This window comes from Branchiostoma lanceolatum, chromosome 17, assembly GCF_035083965.1.
Source record: "Branchiostoma lanceolatum isolate klBraLanc5 chromosome 17, klBraLanc5.hap2, whole genome shotgun sequence".
Classification (NCBI taxonomy): domain Eukaryota; kingdom Metazoa; phylum Chordata; class Leptocardii; order Amphioxiformes; family Branchiostomatidae; genus Branchiostoma; species Branchiostoma lanceolatum.
The window spans coordinates 1653956-1676418 of record NC_089738.1 but is presented as its reverse complement, the minus strand read 5'-3'; the positions used below and the strand labels follow the sequence as shown (position 1 = coordinate 1676418).

Here is a 22463-nt window from a genome sequence, read left to right as displayed (position 1 = left end):
GATCAATCTTAGGAGTAAGAATACATTTCTCGGTAGCAAGAATTCTGCTCTTGATGTGATAAAAGTATTCTTGGTGTAAGAAGATTAATCTTAGAAATAAGAAAACAGTTCTTGATAGCAAGAATTGCGCTCATGATGTAAGAATAATATTCTTGGTGTAAGAAGATCAATCTTAGAAGTAAGAAAGCATTTTCTAGGCAGCAAAAATTATGTTTTAGATGTAAGAAAAATATTCTTTGTGTAAGAAGATCAACCCTATAAGTAAAAAAAAACTATTTTAGGCGATAACAGTTTTTGCTTTTGAAGCGAGAAAAGGATTCTTGATGCAAGAAGATAAATCTTGATGTAAGAAACATTTCTCAGCAATAAACATGTTTGGTCTTTAAGTGAGGAAAATATTCTTAGAGTAAGAACATAAATCTTGAAAATAAAGCAGTTCTATGTCTTGAGAAGAGAAATGCATTCTTGTTATAAGAACATGAAACTTAAAGGGAATAAAGCCTTTCTTGACAGTAAGAATTTTGGTCTGGAGATAAGAAAAGAAGTATTGGTGTAAGAACCTAAATCTTAGAAATAAGAAAGCAGTTCTAGGTATCAAGAATTTTGGTCTTGAGGAAAGAAAAGCAATCTTGGTGTAAGAGTAACATCAGATCCAAGTGTCTACATCATGAACATGATATAGGAAAAAAATCTTACAACAAGAATAACATTCAGGGGGTAACCAAGGTAAAATAAGAAACATATAAGAAAGATAATCTTACTACAAGCAAAAGGTCAATACAAAAATTGCTTAATTCTCGGACAAAATCTTTTTCTTGAATACAGACAAATTTGCTCGCATAAATTTTGTAATAAAAAACAAAAATAGAAGAAATGGCATTTTTGGTAGTGCATACATTAATATTGGAACTACGCATGCATCAAACAGTTTACTGTACACTGATATAGGGGATTGCTTTCTCCAAGAGTTGATTTGATACTGAAGAGGGCTCGTAAAGCCTTCTTTTGCAGGGTTTTCATTGCTGTACTGAAAGTAAAACCCATTGTAAACATCACTCCTGGATAACTATAAGAAGATACAATCTCTATGCTTTGGTTGAACAATTGGAATTTAAAGTTTGAGAGCAAGTATCCGGACCATAACGTGTCCAGAACACGAGATACTTAAACAGGAAGCTCCGCTGTAGTACGTTAGGAAGTCGCTAGGGTGCCCAAAATCTAATCATTTCCAGGTCTCATTAAGACTTATCCACATACCAAATATCAAGGCAATCCATCCATGCCTTCTTGAGTTGTGCTGGTCTTCTACACACGCACGCACACACACTCTCACACATAACCTCCTTGGCGAAGGTAATAAAGATTGCAAGGCTAAGGCGGCACTTCTGATCCATGGGGATATTGCATTTGCTTCTTTCACATTTGATAATTGCAGTTCTTGTAAGAGCTGTAAGGCGACGCTTTAGATCAATAAACATAAAGTTTCGGCCATAGTAAACAGAAACACACGTGCACCTAGTACCTGGTCCTTTTTTCTGATCACAATACACAAACGACGCGCGGTGCCATCATTGGCGGGAGCTCGAGTCACCATTGACGGATTCCCACGACGCGGCCCAGGCAGGTCGACTTGGCATTGGGTTTGGAGAGCATGTATCCAGAACGAAATTATTTAAGGTCGTGTTCTACTATTTAAGGTTCATATCTCGCATATAGTTTCATACACATATAGTTGTGTCAAAATATATATCTTGTGCAACAGCCGTTATTCTGATGCATCGTTGACTAAGGTTGACGAATGTACATTTGAAATCACAACAGAAAGTATTCAATCACATTACCTAGACTTTTGTAGAAGCCTTAGGATACACCCGGACCATTCGTCTGGACTGATATCTCTATTTGTGGATACAGGTCTTAGAAATAATCTTTATGTACTATTCTTTTTTGTGCCATTTTAGCATTTAAAAAAAGAAATAATTTCGACTCCTGTGCGATGTCCCTTTTAAGTCAACGCACGTAAAGTTTGGCAACTTGAGGATGTAATCTCTTAGGTTTACATGTAGGATACCTTCCGTACGATAAAAAGATATACATTCGTTTTAGCAAAAGCAAAATTATTTTCGGCTCCTGTGCAATGACATTAGATCAAAATGACCTGAAATATTTGTGGTTGCAGTTTTAGAGTTGAAGGATAGATTTAAATTTTTTTTGTCATTTTCATCGCAACGTGCATTTCAGACGCCTAAGGTATTAAATGTTGTAAAGTAAGAATGTCCATTATTGAACAGTAGTAGTTTTGTAATAGTCCACGAACTGTCCATTTTGCAGGGGGAAGTATTTTCTGCAAAATCTTCCCAAAGAAATTGACACCATAGCAAATTTCAGATCATGTGTTAGCTTTAATACAATGACCGCATACCTCCACAAATGGTGTTTAGGTAACCTCTAGTTGACAACTGATGTATTCTTAAGGTTTCTCATTGTGTGTACAAAAAATGTCTTAATTTGCATTAATTATATCGATTGATGATCTTCTCTACCTAGATAGTACGGCTTGTCCACAGTAAGAAATTTCCTTTATATCTAGGCATTATTTAGGCATGAGGTCTCCGAACCAAGGTGAAAAACCTATCCTCTCCGCCAGAAGGCGTTGGTGCCTAGATGGCAGAATCAAGCGTTATTGACGTGAATGGATCCTGACATCGAACTGACAATCTGTGAATACAAACATCCTCCATTCCTATAGTACCGATTTCAAACTTTATTGAACAATTATAATCATTTCAATGAAGGCTTGCTTTTCCACATGTACATGTAGTGTTGTGATAAATGAAGTATGCTTTACATTTTTTTCGGGTAATAAGTTGAGGAAAAATAAAGAACACATAAAACCCACCAACATGTTGAGAATTTGAATGTACACATGACAGCTGCTATGGTTGACGGATATATTTTAAGTACAGCTATCAAGCATTTCCAAAGACACATGATATACAAATATTCTGCCAACGTACATTAACACATTGGTCACAGACATTGTATGGTAAAAGCAATTAATGCATACGTTTTACTGTGAGGTTGTGTCAATAAGAAACTCAAGAGAGAGAAAAAAAATATGTACAGTGACGGACATTAAGAGATATCTTCTAATAGAACGACATCAAGAGGTCATGTAAAACATAAAACAAAGTAGCGTCGCGGTTAATTTTACTTGGGACATGCTGTTAAGTTTTAAAGCCTTTCAGCACATGCTGTACAGTTTACATGTAGAACTGCAACGTTTGAACATTTTCTTCAGTCCAATTAAATGCCTGTGTCAGATTTGTACATATTTGAATCCTTGACAATACACAATGGAAAAGCCTTAATTGCAGTTGGTATCTTTGAAACATTGTATACTAAGAGTTCAAAATCAAACAATAATTATTGTTCCGTAAACAATATTATATGCAAAACTGAGGCTCAAATGTATTACCAATGATCTGTAAAAAAATCTCAGCAATAAAGTACATCTTAATGACAGCAGAGTTTTTCTGGGATTTATTTAGCTCTGTTAATCATAACAATAAGCATATAACAATAACAGAAAATGCTACACCAAGGTTCACTTTGGTGAAACATTTCTCTACATAAAACAATTCTTTATACTTATAAGTTCTTAGCGAGGAATCAAATACACTCCTGTAACTAAACATGGGGTTGTGAAGCAATGCTTTTAAAAGAATTAACATGTTTTGATTAAAGCAACTTTGAAGCATGAATCTAGAAGATTAATTTCTAAATGAGAAGTGACCAGACTGAGTGCTAAACATGCTCTTAACCTTCTCCCAGCTGTGTAACCTTGTAACATGTAAATTCAGAGCCAAAAGTCTACATTAGGAGGAAGGGGGTTGAATATAGAAGTCAATACACTACCAAAAATGCTATTTCTTATTATGTTGAGCCCAACATACTGTTGGGCGCAACATATTGTGTTCGTAAGGCTTCTTTCTCCTGTCAAATCTTGTAATCGACTCAGCTCGGTCGTCCCTGGACCAACTGAGCTGAAATTTGGTATACAGGTAGAGTGGGTAAATACCCTGGGAGATTTTCTAATTTTTTTGATAAATGTCTTTAAAACGATTTTATTGAGTTTTTTTCTGACCAAAAACGTACATTTGGCCTCCTGTGCTCTGGAACCAAATGACCTTGAAATTTGATAAGGGGGTACATTGAACAAATATTCAAAAAACCCCATTCGCACTTTCGGTATACACCACTTCAAAAAACGATTTTGGAGGGTATTTTTGGGGAGAAGATCGCCAATTTTTCTCCTATGACCATATATGGTGTTGCCATATATGGTCACATCTTTATTCATATGGCCAGGTGCGAACGTAAACAACACGACCTAAAGGTCAGTGACCCCAAGACCCACGTGGACCTGACCTGTGATTTGTGCGCGTAATTATTGAGCGGGGGACATTGGGAGGGAGATGAGAAAATATTCTGTATTTGCTATCGCAAATGTTGCCTTTATAGTGTTAATGTTGTGTCCTAATGAAGTTATGTGCAATTGAGAAGGTTCAAAATCTACGCCTTTTCTTGTGGTGTTTTTCGACATAAATCTGTTGCTCTACATTCCTCTCTGTGTGTACATACAATCATACATATGTATACAGCAATAACATTTTTTTTCACTTACACCACGAGTACGCTCATATCCCTACAATTGGTCTTCAATTCAATTATCTATTCAAATACCAACATTGCAGACATATAACAAACGTAAGCCTCGATACCACAGGCGCTTTTTGCATGGGAAGAGGAATGGGCGAAACATGTTGCATTTGGTCCTGCAAATGTTGCCTTTCTAGTTTTTCTTGTTTTCTTATTTTTTCTTATGGAAAGATTTTCTTCCATAAAGAATTTCAAGAAAAATCAGAGCAAGAATATTCTAGAAATTTAAGTCAATCTTTCTTCTTTTAATTTAGTCTTCACACAATATTTCCTTCTTGTTTGGTCAAATGGTGTCTCTCTTACAGAATCTACTCTTGAGATTTTCATTCTTGCCTTACATGAATTTTTCTTTAGAATTTCGTTTCACCAAGAAAACCATTCTTGACATTTCTTGTTTTCTTATTAAATGTAGGAAGTCTGAGAAATATAATTCTTGATTTTCTTAGTAATATTCAAAAAGATGGAAGGATTTTCCAAACCAAATAGTTATGAAAAATAAGAAAATCAAGAAACTATAAAACAAGTTATGACTTGCATAAAATTCCCAAATGTTCTCCCTTTCCTATTCAGAAAAGTTGAAGAAAGATGATTTCTGCTTTTCTGTGTTATCTGAAGATGGAAAGTAAAAAGAAAGTTCGAATCAGCATAACTTTCTTTATTTCCTTAAAGGAAAGCTGCACAAAAAATTGAAAATCCTTCTATGCTATGCTTAATATATTCCAAAGTCAAATTCTTACTTCAAGTTGTTTCACATAAGTCTGTCATAGTTCTGGGATTTTCCACAGTTTGCAACTTATGCCGTGCTGATGCCTTCTCGCCTGATAATTGAATTACATGACGTCAGTGTTTCAAATTTTTCACCTGATGATTGAATTTCAGAACACTGACGTCATATAATACAATCATCAGGTAAAAATTTTGAAACACTGACGTCATATAATTCAATTATCAGGCGAGAAGGCGTCAGCACGGCATAAGTTGCAAACTGTGGAACATCCCAGAACTATGACAGACTTATGTGAAACAACTTGAAGTAAGAATTTGACTTTGGAATATATTAAGCATAGCATAGAAGGATTTTCAATTTTTTGTGCAGCTTTCCTTTAACATTGTTAAGCTGAAGAAAGATAATTCTTGTTTTTCTTGTAATAAGAAAGTAAATGTTTCTAAGGATGATGGTAAATTTACTACTCCCATCATCCTTTGCTGTACTGACAGTTTAAATTTGGTCGGTTGGTTGAGTTTTGGCTCCAGCTGCATTTGCCTGATGTGCGCTTAGATCTTACAATAACAGGCCAAAATGTAGCTAGTTTCATGAGGACACTTTTTGGTATCATGTGGGACTCAGTATATAACGTGGCTGACTTGTTCCAAGTTCAAAATACTACCTCAGGCCAATGCCAAGCAGCAGATATGCTCCAGGTATGTTATAGCCAGTCTTACTATTTCCCAAGTAGATACATTAGTTTTGTTTGTGTGGTTGCATGCATATATGATACAGCCGACCAGTAATTGTAGAACATGAACGTTTAGTGCAGTAATACCTACAAGATACCAAAAAGAGTCTAACATTTTCAAGCAATGCAATTATTAGTGCATATAATAAGGGGGAGGGGGGCGATATAGGGAAATGACAATCAGTCAGTCTTTATGTGTTTCTTTAGGCTTAGAAACCTGTTGGACCAAAGAAGATGCCCCCATCTCAAGTTTGGAAAATATTTCAGCTACAACACTGCAGCACTGACAGTTTTAGATGGTGAGTTAGTTATTTGTATGACTATTATGAGTACAGAGAAAATGTGCTTTTATCACATCAAATGACTGAAACATATATATTGTAACAAGTAACATTATATTGCAAACTGGTTGATATTTGCATTCTAAGAATGGGCATTAGAAAGAAAAATCCAAAATCGTGTATCAAACAATTAAATTGATAATACTGTAATAAATCTGATTGGAACATAATATCATATACATTACAGTATCATTGATTTGATGGTATTCTTGATTCAAGACCTCAATCTTAGTTTAAGAAACTGTTTCTAGGTTTAAGGAATTCATTCTTGAGAACAAAAAGGTATTCCTAGTACAAGAACCTCACTCTTACGAGTCTTAGTGCATGAAACTCATTCTAGGTGTAAGAAATTCATTCTTGAGGACAGAAAGGTATTCCCAGTAAAGGAACCTCACTCTTAGTGAAAGAAACTCATTCTAGGTGTACGAAATTCTCATTCTTGATGACAGAAAGGTATTCCCAGTAAAGGAACCTCACTCTTAGTGTAAGAAACTCATTCTAGGTGTAAGAAATTTATTCTTGAGGACAGAAGAAATAAGAAAAAGTCAGTGAGGACGTAAAATTTTTCTTAGAACAGAAGAGTTATAAAAACAAGAAAATTTATCTAGAAGTTTCTAGTCACGTGTGAGAAAAAACAGCTTGGTCAGAGAAAAATATTCTAAGAAAAAGTTTACGTCATCACTGACTTTTTCTTACTTTTCCTTATTCTTGCAAGTGAACTTTTCTTCAACAAAGAAAAGACAAGAATGCCATTTTTTCTAGTGTACTTGCCAGCATGTCTGTGAAGCTAAGACTTTTCCCTGGAAATCTGCTTTGGCCTCTTCTTTTTTTTCACTTTAAACTGACTCTTACCCTTTTTTTGAAGAGATAAAAAATTATTTCTACAAAGATTTTTTTTCTGATTGAAAGTTGAAAGCTGCCAAATGGAAAATGTTTAATTATTGGAGAATACCTTTCAGATACAGATTATCCTGTTATACACCCATACTTAAAAAAACTACAGAATACACAAAGGTGCTATTATCAAATGCAAAGGGTAACATCATTGTATTCAGTCAACATGTATAAAAGCAATATGTAAATAATGGATAGTAACATATGCTTATAACATAAAGGGTCTAATATACATTGCATTTAATGGTAGGTCACTGAAGCATAAACATATGTGGATCTAATCCCAGTGCTAATGTGTTTATTTCCAACAAATGTTAAACAACACTGACTTAATCACTGCTACTCAGATTTAAAAAAGAAGAAGACATAATCTCCATATGAAAGGAGAGCATGACAGAAAAGTTTGTACATTGATTTACGAAGCATTGAGGAGTAAATATGGTCAGGTTTTCGAATTAAGTATTTTTTTTTCATATTGTCACCTCTTCTTGAATGTCCAAAAGCCAAGGAAAGAAAGGTTTTAAATCTGACAAGCTTTAGAATAAACAGACCAACAATGTGGAAGGGAGGACTGGCCACTTGATGTTTATTTCAGCATGACTACAAAAATTCTAATAACATTTCCAATGAGTTATTAGAGCCAGTTTGTAAAGCTGTATCACGGACGGGCTGTGTGAATTTACTCAACGGCTTGTTTTTTTGGGGGAGCTTGCCTAAGATTTCGATGCAAGAGGAAGTCAGAGTTATGTTCACTGTTGTGTTTTCCACCGTACATTGGGTATCCATAGAATGGCAATGACTCACTAACATAATCAGGGAGATTTATATAGCATATTAATCAGTTGTTTTGACTGTAACTGCTACTATATACAGTGCACAGGAGTATCTCATTACAGATGTCAGTTGATTTCGGTCTTACTATGTAGTTGTCTTGCTATTTTTTAATGAGGTTGGAAAGTTATCAAAACAGCGTCTCCAACTCCAAGGTTCGCGTCAAATCCTTATCAACTCAGAAAATGTGTCATTTTGTTTTTTTTGTATAATGAGGAACAGAACCCAGCTCAACTAAATTTGTATGTGTGCTGCAAAGTGTATATATACGTGAAGGGCAAAAAATATTGAAGAAATCTAGGAAAGCTAGCATGTCTGTGTTACCCAAATTTATTTCAACAAATTATAAATGAAGAGGAAAAGCATACTAGGATAGTCCTAGTGAAAGGAAAGTTAACATGAATCAAAGGTATTACTATACAAGCAAGCCTGCTGAATTCTAGCTGCTATTCAAAGACTATAAAACCGACAACAACATTGTAACTACATGTACAGGAAGAAAAACTCTGCTTTCCACTGTTTCTGACAGCTACATATGGTAACTATCTGTATTGTGTACATGTACATGCCAGTAATTTGTGGCCTTGTGGTTTGCTATTGATGAATGTACAATGTAGTTCTGCTTCTTTTCAGTCATGACTCCACTTTGCTGAGGAGTTTTACTTGATGTTACATACTGCTGCTTAATGATATACCTGTCCCATACTGTAGGTCTCCTATGTACAACTTGTAAAATTGGGCTCCTATGGGGGAACTGATGTGAGGAAGCGATGACGCTGGTTGTCGACAGACGGCGCAGGTTCTGGTGGTACATGTGCAACTTGTTTCTGCTACAAGAACGGATTGCTTGGGTTGGCCTGTGGTGCAGCGCCCTGTCAGAAAAAAAGAACTTTGGATCAAAACACGCTAACCAAAGAATGGATGTGTTACCTGCTATAGATGAAATAAATCAAGGGTTGAAATACTGGGTGCGTGTTATGTACTTTTGTGCCTCACACTGACCGGATTGTACCTTCAACACTGGAAAAGAGCACTCTTTCTTCTCATGTTGCTGACATTCTACTTCATGTAGTGTATTGTGCACATTTTTTTCTGTGCACCTAAATTTTCAGGTTACATGTTCATCTATTCCCCCTGGCTCAATTTTGAGCCCTGCAAATTGTTAATGAACAGAGTGAACATTTAAACAAAATACCATGGTACAAAGAATGGACAATGTACATTTTGGCTACACAATTTATTACCATATAAAAATTGTATAAACCTATACAAAAATCTCTGTAGAATGATGTGAAATTACTGACCATGAATGGGTTCCCAGCTGCTTGTTTCTGTCCCCAGCCTGTGAACTGTTGTTGTTGTTGTTGTTGAGTGTATGCCCCGCCCTGCGGCATGGCCCCGCCCTGCGGACCACCTGGCATTCCTGTACCACCAAAACCAGCTCCGCCTAAAAACAAGAACAAGGTCAACAAGCAACCAAGAACAAGAGATTTTCCTCACTGTTAAAATCACTGTCAATCAATGTTATATATATCATTATATATATTATGTTAGATTCAAATCAAATGGAAAATTGATTAATTTTGTAGGTGGCTAGCGCTAACAAATCAGCTTTTACTTATTAATGCCACCTGGGTCTATTTTTGTCATAACTCTTAACATTTAATGAACAATCAAATGCAATATCTAAAATAATAGTGTCCAGCAGATATTTGTGTTAATTATTTTATCTATCAATTTTTGTTATCTTTAATGGGTGGCTCACTCAGTGATTGAGCACTTCATTTACAATGTAAGTGAGACCCTTGAAGCGATGTCATGGAGTACAAACATAACATTAACAGAGAAAGATGCATCATAGAATCAATTAATCAACCAATCAATAAAACAATCAATCAATTACTCAGTCAGTCAGTCCTTACCATAAGGGTTCATCTGTTGTTGCCCACCATATGCCATCTGTGCTTGCTGCTGCTGAGCAGGCACCCCTCCCCCCTGGCTGAAGTTCCCCCACCCTCCATTAGACACAGGCTGTGCCCCCTGCTGTAGGCCGACACCCCCGTACACCGCCGCGTTGTAGCTGGGCGGGGCTGTACTGGTTGCGGCACCGAACCCGGCTTGACTCCCACCAAAGCCGGTCTGACTCAGGGGAACACCAAACCCAGCTGAACTGGTGGGAACGCCACCAAAACTCGCAAAACTACTTCCAGCAACACTTCCAGCCTGTTGGCTGAATCCACCTGTGTTATGATAAGATGATAATTCAGAACCAACCATGTGGTGAATGATTTTTGATAAGATGTATACACATACACACACACACATACACACACACACACACACACATGTACACACACACACATATACATATACACACACACATACATGTACACACACAAACAAAACAAAACAAAACACACAAACACAGACAAGCATGTAGTGGACTTACCCCCCATGTTTGCCTGTGGTTGGGCCCCAAATGTCCCGTTTGGCTGCCCACCCATGCTGCCACCGAAGAATGGATTAGTCGCAGCTGCAGGAGTGGCTGATGAGGGGGCAGCGCTGCTGAGGAAGGGGTTAGCTGCTCCTGGGGGTGGGGAGGGAGTGAATATCATGTTAGTCTCTGCTGTTTACAACATGCAATTAGGACTCATCAATTCAATTTCCTGTTTTTCAGATTCTCATGCTTTATTTTTCCATTCAAGTTTAATTGAAAAATAGTTTTCACATGCTTTAGTGTATGTGAATTTTATTGAAATATTGCAGTGGGACACTGACTTGCATTCCATTCACAAAGGTTAGAAAATCATGACAAGGCTGAACACCTCCTAGCTTACAACCTTAAAAGTGGTAATTTAAAAAATGGCTGCACAATATTGCACATTGCACAATGTAGTTCACCTGCTCACAAAACAGTTAAACATTATACCCAAATAACTTCAAAATCAATAAACAATATTGCATTTCAAACTGTTAACTGTAAATTTTGTCCATTTGTTTAAAGTTTCAATTGTCAGTGTTCGAAGACTAGTCTACAAATATCTTCACAACTGTTGACTTTTGCTTCCTCTGTAAAAATAGTCAAAATTCTACTTAAAGAAAACAAAAGGAAAGTAACAAGAGAATATGAGCATGATATCATGTTTATATTCATTATATCTCATAAAACCTCAAGTTTGCTAAATAAATGAAAAACTTGGAGGGGCGCCCAACCAAGCAAATTAGGTGCACAGAAAAAAATGGGGTGCACCACATAAAATAAAGTTGAATGTCAACAAAACATAAGTTTGACACTACTGCCTCTCCTAGAACTTAAATCTGTAATTCTATCCAGATTTCAAATTTCAACCAAGCAATACATCAAATAAAGTACAACAAAAGGTTATGTTGCTTTTTCTGATACTTACATTTCAAGAATATTCTGTATGCCTGTGTACAAGAGAACCTTTACCCTATAGATCTAGAGTACAAAAATATCTAGGTGCACAGGTGCACCCACAGTCAAAAATTAGGTGCACAACTCCAATTTTGGGTGCACACAGGTGCACATGCACCCACTATTTCGAGCCCTGGTGTGTATAATATATACCTTGAGCAGTTCCTGTCCTGGCCATGGAGGATGTGGTAGAGGCTGTCTGTCCCCAGCTCATGCCTGTACTGGAGCTTCCCCCGAGTGTAGACTGGCCTGCAGGACCCCCTCCAGAGCCCCAGTCTAGGCTACAAGAGTTACCATTATGATAAAATCCGTCAGTCAGAGAGCTTTTACCGTGATGACAACATTGTTGACAGGTATTCTAGGCACAAACAAGTTTTCCAGGGTATGTACATTAAATAATAATAACACAAAAAGTTTGGAAACTTGATTTCCGTCAATAATATCTGTGTCACTGACTATTTAATCTATTCAATATTTATGATCAGTCATTGTATCATAATACTGTAAATGCAGAAATGTTCGCGGTGGTGTCATGTTTCACCGCGAACTTTAAGTCACTGCCAACATTTTTGTCCAATACTGTAGCAGTATGTGACTACAGCACTGCCGCGAACTTTAAACTACCGCGAACCATTGCGAACACTCCATTTTCCCCTTAGCGCGAAACAAAAACCATGCAAACTTAAATGCATTTACAGTATATCATTGGGAAGCTTAATTACTGCTCTTTATAATGTTATCCCTATTGTAATGATCATACTTTCAGTCAGGTTGAGCACCAGGGCTAATTATGTGAGTAGGTTGCGTAATATAAGTGCCAAAATTTCCCTTGATCATACATGTACATCATGTATGTCCGTAGTTTGTAATGATTTACCATGATAATGTGTCATATCACTGGCAAGATTGTATATTCTCCTTTGAAACAATCACATAATTCATAAAGCGAGCACAATATCTGATTTTGCCAAAATTCCCCTGCCAACAGTGTATCATATTGACAGAGGAAATTCGTCACTTTTGTTTTGAGATACACTACATTGTAGTATCAAAGTAATATTAGTGTTCGACCTTTGAATATAGGATCATTACAAATATGGTATCAAATCAGTTAGAACATTTTTTTGCAATGATATACAATTACAAGACTGGTATACACTTGATGAAGTGACAATTGAGATACAACTGATGAAACTCAATTTTTGAAACATTTTGTGAGTGTGTAGACTGAGGTAAATGTGTTTGTGTTAGCAAACTTGAGGCATCCAAAACTTCTCTAACTACAATGTAGCATTAGTTGGAACTGCTGGAAACCACAGACTGTTTTCTCAACTTGTTTTAAAAATGCTCAGGATATTTTGTTTGTAATGCACATTGTACATGTTGAACGATATATTATGACAGAACAACACATGAAGGTTAATACTGATATGCAATCATCTGAGGTTAGTTGAAATGTACATGGCAATATTCATCAATGAATCAAATAGAGACTTTAATTTTATTGGGAAAGCATTTTGTGGTGAAATTACCACCTCTGTGAGATATCCCATAGATGAAGGCATACAGAACATACTTGTAGGGGTTAGAAGAAGGTCTGGAGGCAGCCTGCAACCCCTCAGGTTGTCCAGAGAAGGTTGCCCCAAAGTTTGGGGATCCAGACCCAAGACTAATAGTGTGACACATGAGACATTGGACCAGCTGATCATGACTTGGAAGAAAACTGTACGGCTTCTTTTAGTTAAGTACAATTTTGCATGCTTTTCTAGGGGGGGTTAGGTGTATCACATTTGCATGGGCAAATGGAAAACCTGACATATAAATTTGCACAGCATACATGCTGAGAAAGTACAATTTTTATAAATTAAGTTCCCTAAATCTGCAAACTGACCAGGAAAACAACTGTATTACAATAATCAGGGTCTAGGTTCGGTCCTTAATTTTTTGTACTGGAACTCACTCCTACTGTGTAGCCATACTGAGCCTCTCCCTATAACTTGTCTTCATCATAATATTAACACTGATCTACTCCTTGAAGTTAGTTCTGTAACAATTAACTGCTTCTTCAGCGTACTAGTACATGTATGCTTGGTGTAGCCTGACATTAGATCTCTGCACAGTGGAATGCACAGTGCTGATGCATGGTAACAACAGTCTATAACACACTGATAAGGTGAAGAGCATGAGTTATTGCTGAAATATGGAGTTAGAAACAGGTAACAGTGAACAGTGCCAATTCTGTACAAACTATAAGTTAACATATCATGTACATGATTGTATGTTTCCTTGACTTACGTTTTGCAGCAAACAAAAATTAACTGAGCAACAGATTAATTCTGGAAAATAAAAATCACCAAAGGGAGCCAGTAGATTAGTAGGTGGACTATTACTTTGTATATGCAAAAGTCTTTATCATTATTCACCACAAAAATTATGCTTGAGACACCACACATTGCATACATGTACATTACTGCTGCTGAAAGAAATATGTATTTTAAAAAGAATTAATGTTCTTTCTTAAATTGAATTTTGATAAAAGTCCAGTCTTGTCTACAGAATTTCAGTTGTAATGTCAGGTAATAGGATTTATTATTACAGCACATGATAACAGCAAAGAAGTCTGGAGTCGGACCAATTACTTAATGATCAAAAAATTGAATGTAGATCTTCTACATATTGCATTTGTTTGTTTATCTATTTAATTCTTAAATGCATTTTACTACGTAAACTCAGATGAATTTCTTCCTAATCAATGGCAACATATTCTAAAAGCCATTTTTATGTCTGACTCACTACAATCATTCATAGCTTGGAATCCGGTCTAACTCGAAGGACAATAACTGAATAAGCAGGCTCACAGTTCCAAGTGAGTATGCACAGCAGTGATGCATTCTGGTTGAAGGTCAAATTTGTAAACAATTCTCTAGACATGTTTGCAACCTTTGACCTGAACCAAAATGCCCTGAGGGCTGAACTTTTAGAATATCAGATATTTGACCTGCTGTATGTAAAAATGACAGTTAGGTCCACACCTGGTCTGATTGGATGAGTCGGTGCTGAACAGGTCGGCCAGCGCGGCGTACTTGTCGGAGCCTGTTGACCCCTGGGGCGGTCCACTTGATGCCGCTGCAGGATTGGAGGAGGTGAATGCACCAAAGTCTCCTGAACCAACGGAACTGCCACTACTCATGGTGGGGGGCAGGCCTCCTGTTATCAGGTAACACAGTTATGTTACAGATTTGATGAAAAAAGAAAGTGAAAAAGAAAGTTATCTCAAACCAGTTCAGATCAAATGAACTTAATGAATCTTCCACTGGTCATAACAGAGAAGACAGACGCTATGTACAGTATTTATAGGTTCATTGTAATGAGACATTTTCCCTCTTTCTACAAGTACAATGAGCTTATGCAACGTCTGGACTGACAAAAATATCACAATTACACTAGTCTTGCACTATGACAGGAGGATGTTCAGACTAAATAATTGAATTTACTATAGACTACATATATTAGTAAGAAGAGAAATGGAAATTCAGACAAAGAAAAATGCCAGTACAACTACTTTCAAAGTGGCATCATCATAAGTTGTAACACAAAAGTTAAATACATGTATGTCCATAAGAAGTCTGAAAATAATTATGCAGTATATCACAGCAGCTGCTGCACAGTTTGTACCTACCTGCATTTGGCTGGGGGGCAAACCCTGGTGCAGAGGCCGAGGAGAAAGCCTGGTCAAAGTTGGCGAAACCCCCATTCACACCCCCAGGTCCTCCAACCGCGGGCGGGACAGCAGTTCCCATTCCTGATAACAACATGGGAACACAGGATCATACATCTGTCTTCTTTTCATAACACAACTTCTCTTCAAAATAACTCACAAACATGCCTCTAAAATGCTATATCATGACGGTTGTATTCATAGCATCCAGTAATACACAGTACCATCGTCGCTAATATTACAGATGCCGTACCTAATGTACATGATGCAATCATGATTGTATACCCAAGAGTACATGCGGTGTTTACAATGCGGTCCCGTATGAACTCTTGTATATACATGTATTAATTGAATTTAATTCCATTCGGGATAGCAACACCGATTGCTGAAGTGCAATGTGAACCAGTCAGAATTGCCCTGAGGAAGGTGACAGACACGTACCGAAACATCCGTGCGAATGAAACATTTGGTTGTGTACAAAGAATTCTGTCTAATGAGTTTGGACTCAATAACAATTATTTTGTGGTACGATGGTAAGGCCTAAAGTTATAATAAAGCCGGCTGAAGTGTTGCTGCACAGTTCTTGTATCAGAAAAGTGAAAAGTAAGGGTCACTACCTGACCCACCTCAACGTGTGCATCTGGTACAATGTAAAAAGAAAATATTTGTTTCACAGGGCCATGATCATGCTTGATGCAGGCGCCACCTAGCAATTCACAGGAATACTGCACTAGGTACTTCACTGATCTCTCACAGCAAACATTTCATACCCTTAACATGTTCTGTGTCTTGCACTGCATTCCTTTGATAATGTCAACCACATACTATGAACACTAAGAACATCTCCTACTGCGAAATTAAGTCTCAGCACATTCAAATCAATCTACAGTATTATACAATGTCATGCCATTATGAGATGGCTGTCTCATAACATAACTAGAGTTCCACGACCTCATACCTTCGCCAAATGATTTTAAACTTTTTGTTTTTCAGGAGTGTTTCTCATTAATTATAAATCATACCAGTTGATCTTCTTCACCCAAAAAACAAAAGTATGAGCTTAACAAAGAAGGTTATGCTAACAAAGTAACATTTATCATGAATTATGCAGATGAGGTCCTTATTAGCATAATTTGATTCAACGATGTTCACATTCACATAACTTCCAAATGACACAAGTATGAAATTGCCATCATTTACCTGTATGGAATTATAGTAGTTTCTCATTAATTATGCAAATTAGGCCTACATTTGCATATTTTTATCCGTCAAAATTCCTCAGTAACAAATGTCACATATTTCAAGTCATATCATGGAACAAAGCGTTTTTTTAAAATTGTCTCATTAATTATGCAAATTAGCATCTGATTTCTCGTCCAATCATACAGAGCATCACGTAAGCTATCTACATACCAAAAATCATTACCATCCATCGAGCCCATCTTGAGTTAAAGTATTTTCTCATTAATTATGCAAATGAGGTCTTCATTTGCATAATTGATATTTATTAATATTTCTCTCTTGTTCAATTACATATGTCACATGTTTGAGAGTCCTATCGTGGAATTTGGCGGATGTATAAACTTTCCTCATTAATTATGCAAATTAGATACTGATTTGCATAATAAGTGTCTAATCATGTACATCATCACTCAAGCTATCTACTTACCAAAAATTATAACCATCCATCAAGCCCTTCTTGAGTTATTCCCTTTCAAAGTCTGAACAAAAACCTGCTCCTGCAGTTCCAAAAAAGCCGCTAGGGGGCCAAAACCCGTACCACTTACTCTCTGTCCAAAGAGCTATCTACCACTCAAAATTCAGTTCCATAGCTTGTCCAGAACACGAGATATCGAAACAGGAAGTTCCGCTGCAGTACCGTAACAAGCCGCTAGGGGACCCAAAATCTAATCATTTCCTAGCCTCATCAAGACCTACCCACCTGCCAAATATCAAGACAATCCATCCAAGCTTTCTCGAGTTATGCTGTACATTACACACATACATACATACATACATACATACAAACGCTGCCCTCTGCATAACCTTCTCGGCGAAGGTAACTAAAGGTATATTAGTCAAGGGGACTGGTACAAAGGCTCACTACCTAGCAGGTGCCAATCTTGTGCCATTGGGAAGTGTACTTTACACAAAGTCATAATTGACTTAGTGAAAAATGAGTACCTATAACTTCGGCTAGAAACGTTTTCTCGGATGTGAAGATGGATGTCCTGAGTTTGAATTTGAGAAGAGCCACACCTTGAGCACACTTACAAGTATGATCCCATCACACATCGAAAAGAGTATAGCCTATAGGGGTCCATCCCAATGTGAGTGGTTCAAACCTTACAGTCCAGTATAACAAAGCTTCTTATACCTACTGAACAAAAGTAGTGCACCTGTGTGATGCTTAAAGGCAGTTACATGTATGCCAAACAAACAAACAAACAAACAAGCCAAAAGTACCTGGTATCAAAGTCTGTTGTACATGTACAGGTGGTGGTGCTGCCGTAGCGAAGGGGTCCCCGCCCAGGTCGCCCAGTAGGTCCATGGTGGCCGACTTCTTCTGCTGCGCAGGAGAACCCCTGGTGGCAGGGGCCAGCGCTGACGTGGACTGGCTGGACTGTGGTCTACTGATGGCGGGGGAACTCTGGGGGAGGGTACGGCAGGGACGGGGTTCTGTCAGTTAGCAGTCAGCTGCTGTCAGCACATTATTAACTAGAGTTCCACGACCTCATACCTTCGCCAAATGATTTTAACCTTTATGACTGACGTATTAGGAGTGTTTCTCATCAATCATAAATCATACCAGTTGATTGTCTTAAAATATAACATGTCCGAAGTATGAGCTTAACAAATCATGAGCTTAACAAAGAAGGTTATGCTAATATTTATCATCAATTATGCAAAGGAGGCCCTTATTAGCATAATTTGATTCAACGATGCTCACATTCACACAACGTCCCGATGCCACAAAAAGGATTAAATGTATGAAATTGCCGTCATTTGCCAGTGTGGAATAATAGAAGTTACTCATTAAGTATGCAAATAAGGCCCACATTTGCATATTTTCTATCTATTAACAGTCCTCTCTTCCTCAGTTACAATTTGAATGGTCATATCATGGAACAAAGCAGATTTTTAAAGTTGCCTCATTAATTATGCAAATTGGAATCTGATTTGCATAATTATCGTCCAATCATACTAAGCATCACACAAGCTATCCACATACCAAAAATCATGACCATCCATCAAGGCCATCATGTTATAGTATTTTCTCATTAATTATGCAAATGAGGTCTTCATTTGCATAGTTAGTACCTCATTTGCATAGTTCATATCAATCAATATTTCTCTCTTCCTCAGTTACATATGTCACATGTTTCAGAGTCCTATCATGGAATTTGGCGGATGTATAAACTTTCCTCATTAATCATGCAAATTAGATACTGATTTGCATAAGAAGTGTCTAATCATGTACATCATCACTCAAGCTATTTACCTACCAAAAATCATTACCATCCATCAACACCCTTCTTGAGTTATTCCCTTTCAAAGTCAGACGCAAAACTTGGTCCTGCAGTTCCAAAAAGGCCGCTAGGGGGCCCAAACCCACACCACTTACTCTCTGTCCAAAGATCTATCTACCACTCAAAAATCAGTTCCATAGCATGTCCAGAACACGAGATATCAAAACAGGAAGTTCCACTGCAGTACCATAAGAAGCCGCTAGGAGGCCCAAAATCTAATCGTTTTAGGTCTCATCAAAACCTACCAACATACCAAATACCAAGACAATCCATCAAGGCATTCTCGAGTTATTCTGTGCCACTACAAACAAACAGACAAACGCTACCCTCTGCATAACCTTCTCAGCGAAGGTAATAATAATATAGTTATTCACAAACTTATACATTACACAAGTAGGATAGAGATTTCAATCTGAGTCAGAATCACAACATCTACATACTACAACAGATACCAATCGGATCAACAGAGACTCCAATCAGGATTCTAGGAATATGTAAGAGTGGTCTCCTATTTATGAATGCTAAATTTCAAGTCAAACATTGACCCTAAGTTACATATGAATCTAAGTTGAAATATTCTGTATTTTAAGGGAATATCTATAAACTACGAGACTCTGATCAGGATCTCTACTAGCAGAATCTTTAAGAGCCAATCAACTACAGTATTTTCTCGATTAAAGTACGCACTTTTGAAACTTTTCAAAATCCAAAAAGTGTCTCAGGCCATCGCCAAAGTCGGGGATGCGTACCTAATTTGAGGTCACTGTCCTGACAAATTGGAACAGAAGCTGAAACCAGCCGGAACACGGACGAGGGGACCGTCCAATAGCACCGATTCGTCCATATAACGTTTAGATAAGAATGTTGACGCGGGAAAATAAAGTTGAACTTCAATAAACGACAGTGTTTCGTATGTGCATCATTTATATTAACACGAAAAATAGATACGTACAGTACTAGTACACAAGAAATCTGGCGTACTGAGCACCGGCGCCCGGATTAAGTCATGCCGCCGGCATGGTTCGGAACCCGGCCGTTGCCAGCCCAGTGCCCAAGGAACCCCGAAAAGAACACCCGTCCGGTACCGTAAGTACACCATAAAAATAAGACATCCGTAAGACATGCATGCGTGACTGTATTTTGTGCTTTTCGAAGAAGAAATACAAATCCCGATCTTGGTGACGATGTTATTGTTTTGAGGTACGTTTCACTTCAAGTGGCTTCGGCGGCAAAATTTTCGATAAAAAAGCACCCTTTGTCATTCTTAAAGCGGACTATTTGACAGAGGACTCCTTTCTTTTAACGCTGACGCGTTAAATTCTGTGTATGCACCGATATAAACGTCATGATACGCATAATTTCGGCAGGTATACCAAAGCTCGGACGTGGAAATGCGACCTGTCTTGGCCTCCGCCATTTGGCGCGAAAAATTTAGCAGCAGCTAATAGGAGATGCGTAACGGGATTGCGTCACGCGATATTTGCATAGTATTACGCAATCCAAATGCGGCAGGCGTGTCGGGGCAGCGAAGGGCCCGGCAGGAAAACATTGCGGTTTCCAGTTTTCGGTTGGATGTAACGCCGTATTTCACGGGGAAATACCGGGACTCGAACATATATAATAGTTTTTCGGTCTTACATGAGAATTATAAGAAAGTAGGCTACCCAAAATATAAGTAGGAGACGATTTTCACCATCATCCCGCTTCTTTTCTGTTGTCCGCCGGGCCGGATCGGCTTGCTATGCGTTGCCGTGAAAACTATATTTTGTGGCGTTCTTCGGATTTTATATCAAGAAATAACTATATATTGCCAGTATCGGGAGTGTTTTCTGATCACATCATTCTTACCCAGTGTTGTGAATATGATCGCCGATTCCTCCGATGATTTGCAAATCTGTACCTTACGGCCGGCGCTATATGAACCGAGCGCGAGCAGGGTAACGTTCGCTATTACCCACGAAGTTCAACCACCTCCTTGGTTCAACGTGCTTTATAAAGAATGAAACATGAAAAGTTCCTGCTAGAAAACGAGTTACTACACTTATTAATTTAAAGTATTTCTAAACAATTATTTGTGGTTCGAACTGCCTTCAGGACATGTACTTGTCGGGACATCTCAACTGTGACATTGGCCCGGAGAAGGGGTGCGTACTTTATTCAGGTTTTCTCATTTTACGTTTCAAAGCCGCAAATTTGCCTCGAACTTTGCCCGAATCGGGGGTGCATATTACTTTAATTAGGGGGCGTACTTTAATCGAGAAAATACGGTAATCAATGTTGTTTGATCACAAATTCTGGAACCTTTGGCCTTCAGTTCCATTAGGTGCCTCACTCACTCACTCATCTTACTCACTCATGACTCTCTCTCTTTCTCTCTCACACACACCTACTTACTCACTCCATCACTCTCGCTCTCAAAATCACCTACTCATTCAGTCTCACTCACTCCATCACTCACACTCACACACACACACCTACTCATTCAGTGTCACTCACTCCATCACTCACTCACACACACACACACACACATACCTACTCACTCATTACTCCATCAGTCTCTATCACACTTCTATTCACTCCCTTACTTACTCACTCACTCACTCACTCACTCAACTGACTCAAATATATGTTGATTTGATTATGGGGATGACATCCTCTGGGAACCTCAGAATACAAAATTACCTTCACAGTGGTAGAAATACCTTTTTTTCAGTGTTCTGCAATATTGCAGAATGTCAACATTTTTTTCTGCAATTTGAAAATATTTTCTGCAAATACACAATGCCTCCATACTACAACCTTCTCAACTTAATAATGCCTACTTATTTACATTATATCTAGCTTTGCAACATTGCTGTAACGTTAATTCTTTATTCTCTCACTCTATCTTTGATTATCACTAGCAAAGTTTTAAAGAGGAATAACATGCATGTGTGCGAAAAATATTCAAATTAATAGCGAAAATTGCAACAACAAAAGCATATTTATTCAATATCAATCAAATCAAATATTCGTTTGATTATTTCAGTAGTGTATCAAAATTAAAAACAAATTCAACAGCCTGCCTGATAAGGAGGACAAGGGCATTATATCCTTGCGAGAAATACGTGTTCTGATTCGTATCATAATTATTTTAATAAATAAGATCGCACGACCTGTGACACAGCCACGGCCCACAGAAAAAATGACAAAAACCGAGAAAAAAATGTAAAATTAAATATAACACGCCTTTACGCAAACCTTGGCCTCTGTGTAGTTTTTTGTATAAATCTGAAACATCGCTATCGGTTTCAAACATCGGATTCTGACTTCGGACATTCGGGGAGACTCCAGAGACGGCCCGGCGATGTTAGTTTTTCACGGTGGGTGCCCCCTCCCCACTGTCCCGGCACAGGAGAAAATGTTCCGCCTTTTCCACACAAGGCTGTGCTCAATGTCTATCCGAGTAGTTGTCAACCTCATCGCTGCCATCTGGGCTTCAAGGACCACGGACGCTAATGTAGTGGCCACCGTTTCGTTCCTTCTGTCATAGCG

The 22463-nt window shown here is 37.9% G+C and overlaps 1 protein-coding gene across 3 annotated transcripts in view; it reads right to left on the bottom strand.

The window, feature by feature from the left end:
* Window positions 1-2749: 2749 nt before the first annotated feature.
* The window catches only part of LOC136422706 (arf-GAP domain and FG repeat-containing protein 1-like), a 64232-nt gene continuing 44518 nt past the window's right edge, over window positions 2750-22463 (bottom strand). The window contains exons 4-12 of one of the 3 annotated variants that reach the window (XM_066410545.1): window positions 17866-18049; window positions 15361-15483; window positions 14714-14888; window positions 13258-13350; window positions 11835-11962; window positions 10695-10832; window positions 10168-10485; window positions 9550-9692; window positions 2750-9117 (exon numbers count right to left, since the gene is read on the bottom strand). In XM_066410545.1, the coding sequence (XP_066266642.1) occupies window positions 9076-9117; window positions 9550-9692; window positions 10168-10485; window positions 10695-10832; window positions 11835-11962; window positions 13258-13350; window positions 14714-14888; window positions 15361-15483; window positions 17866-18049 (1344 nt within the window). In that variant the 3' untranslated portion in view covers window positions 2750-9075. The remainder of the gene's footprint in view (window positions 9118-9549; window positions 9693-10167; window positions 10486-10694; window positions 10833-11834; window positions 11963-13257; window positions 13351-14713; window positions 14889-15360; window positions 15484-17865; window positions 18050-22463) is intronic. The other 2 variants (XM_066410547.1, XM_066410546.1) reach the window with 2 other exon arrangements.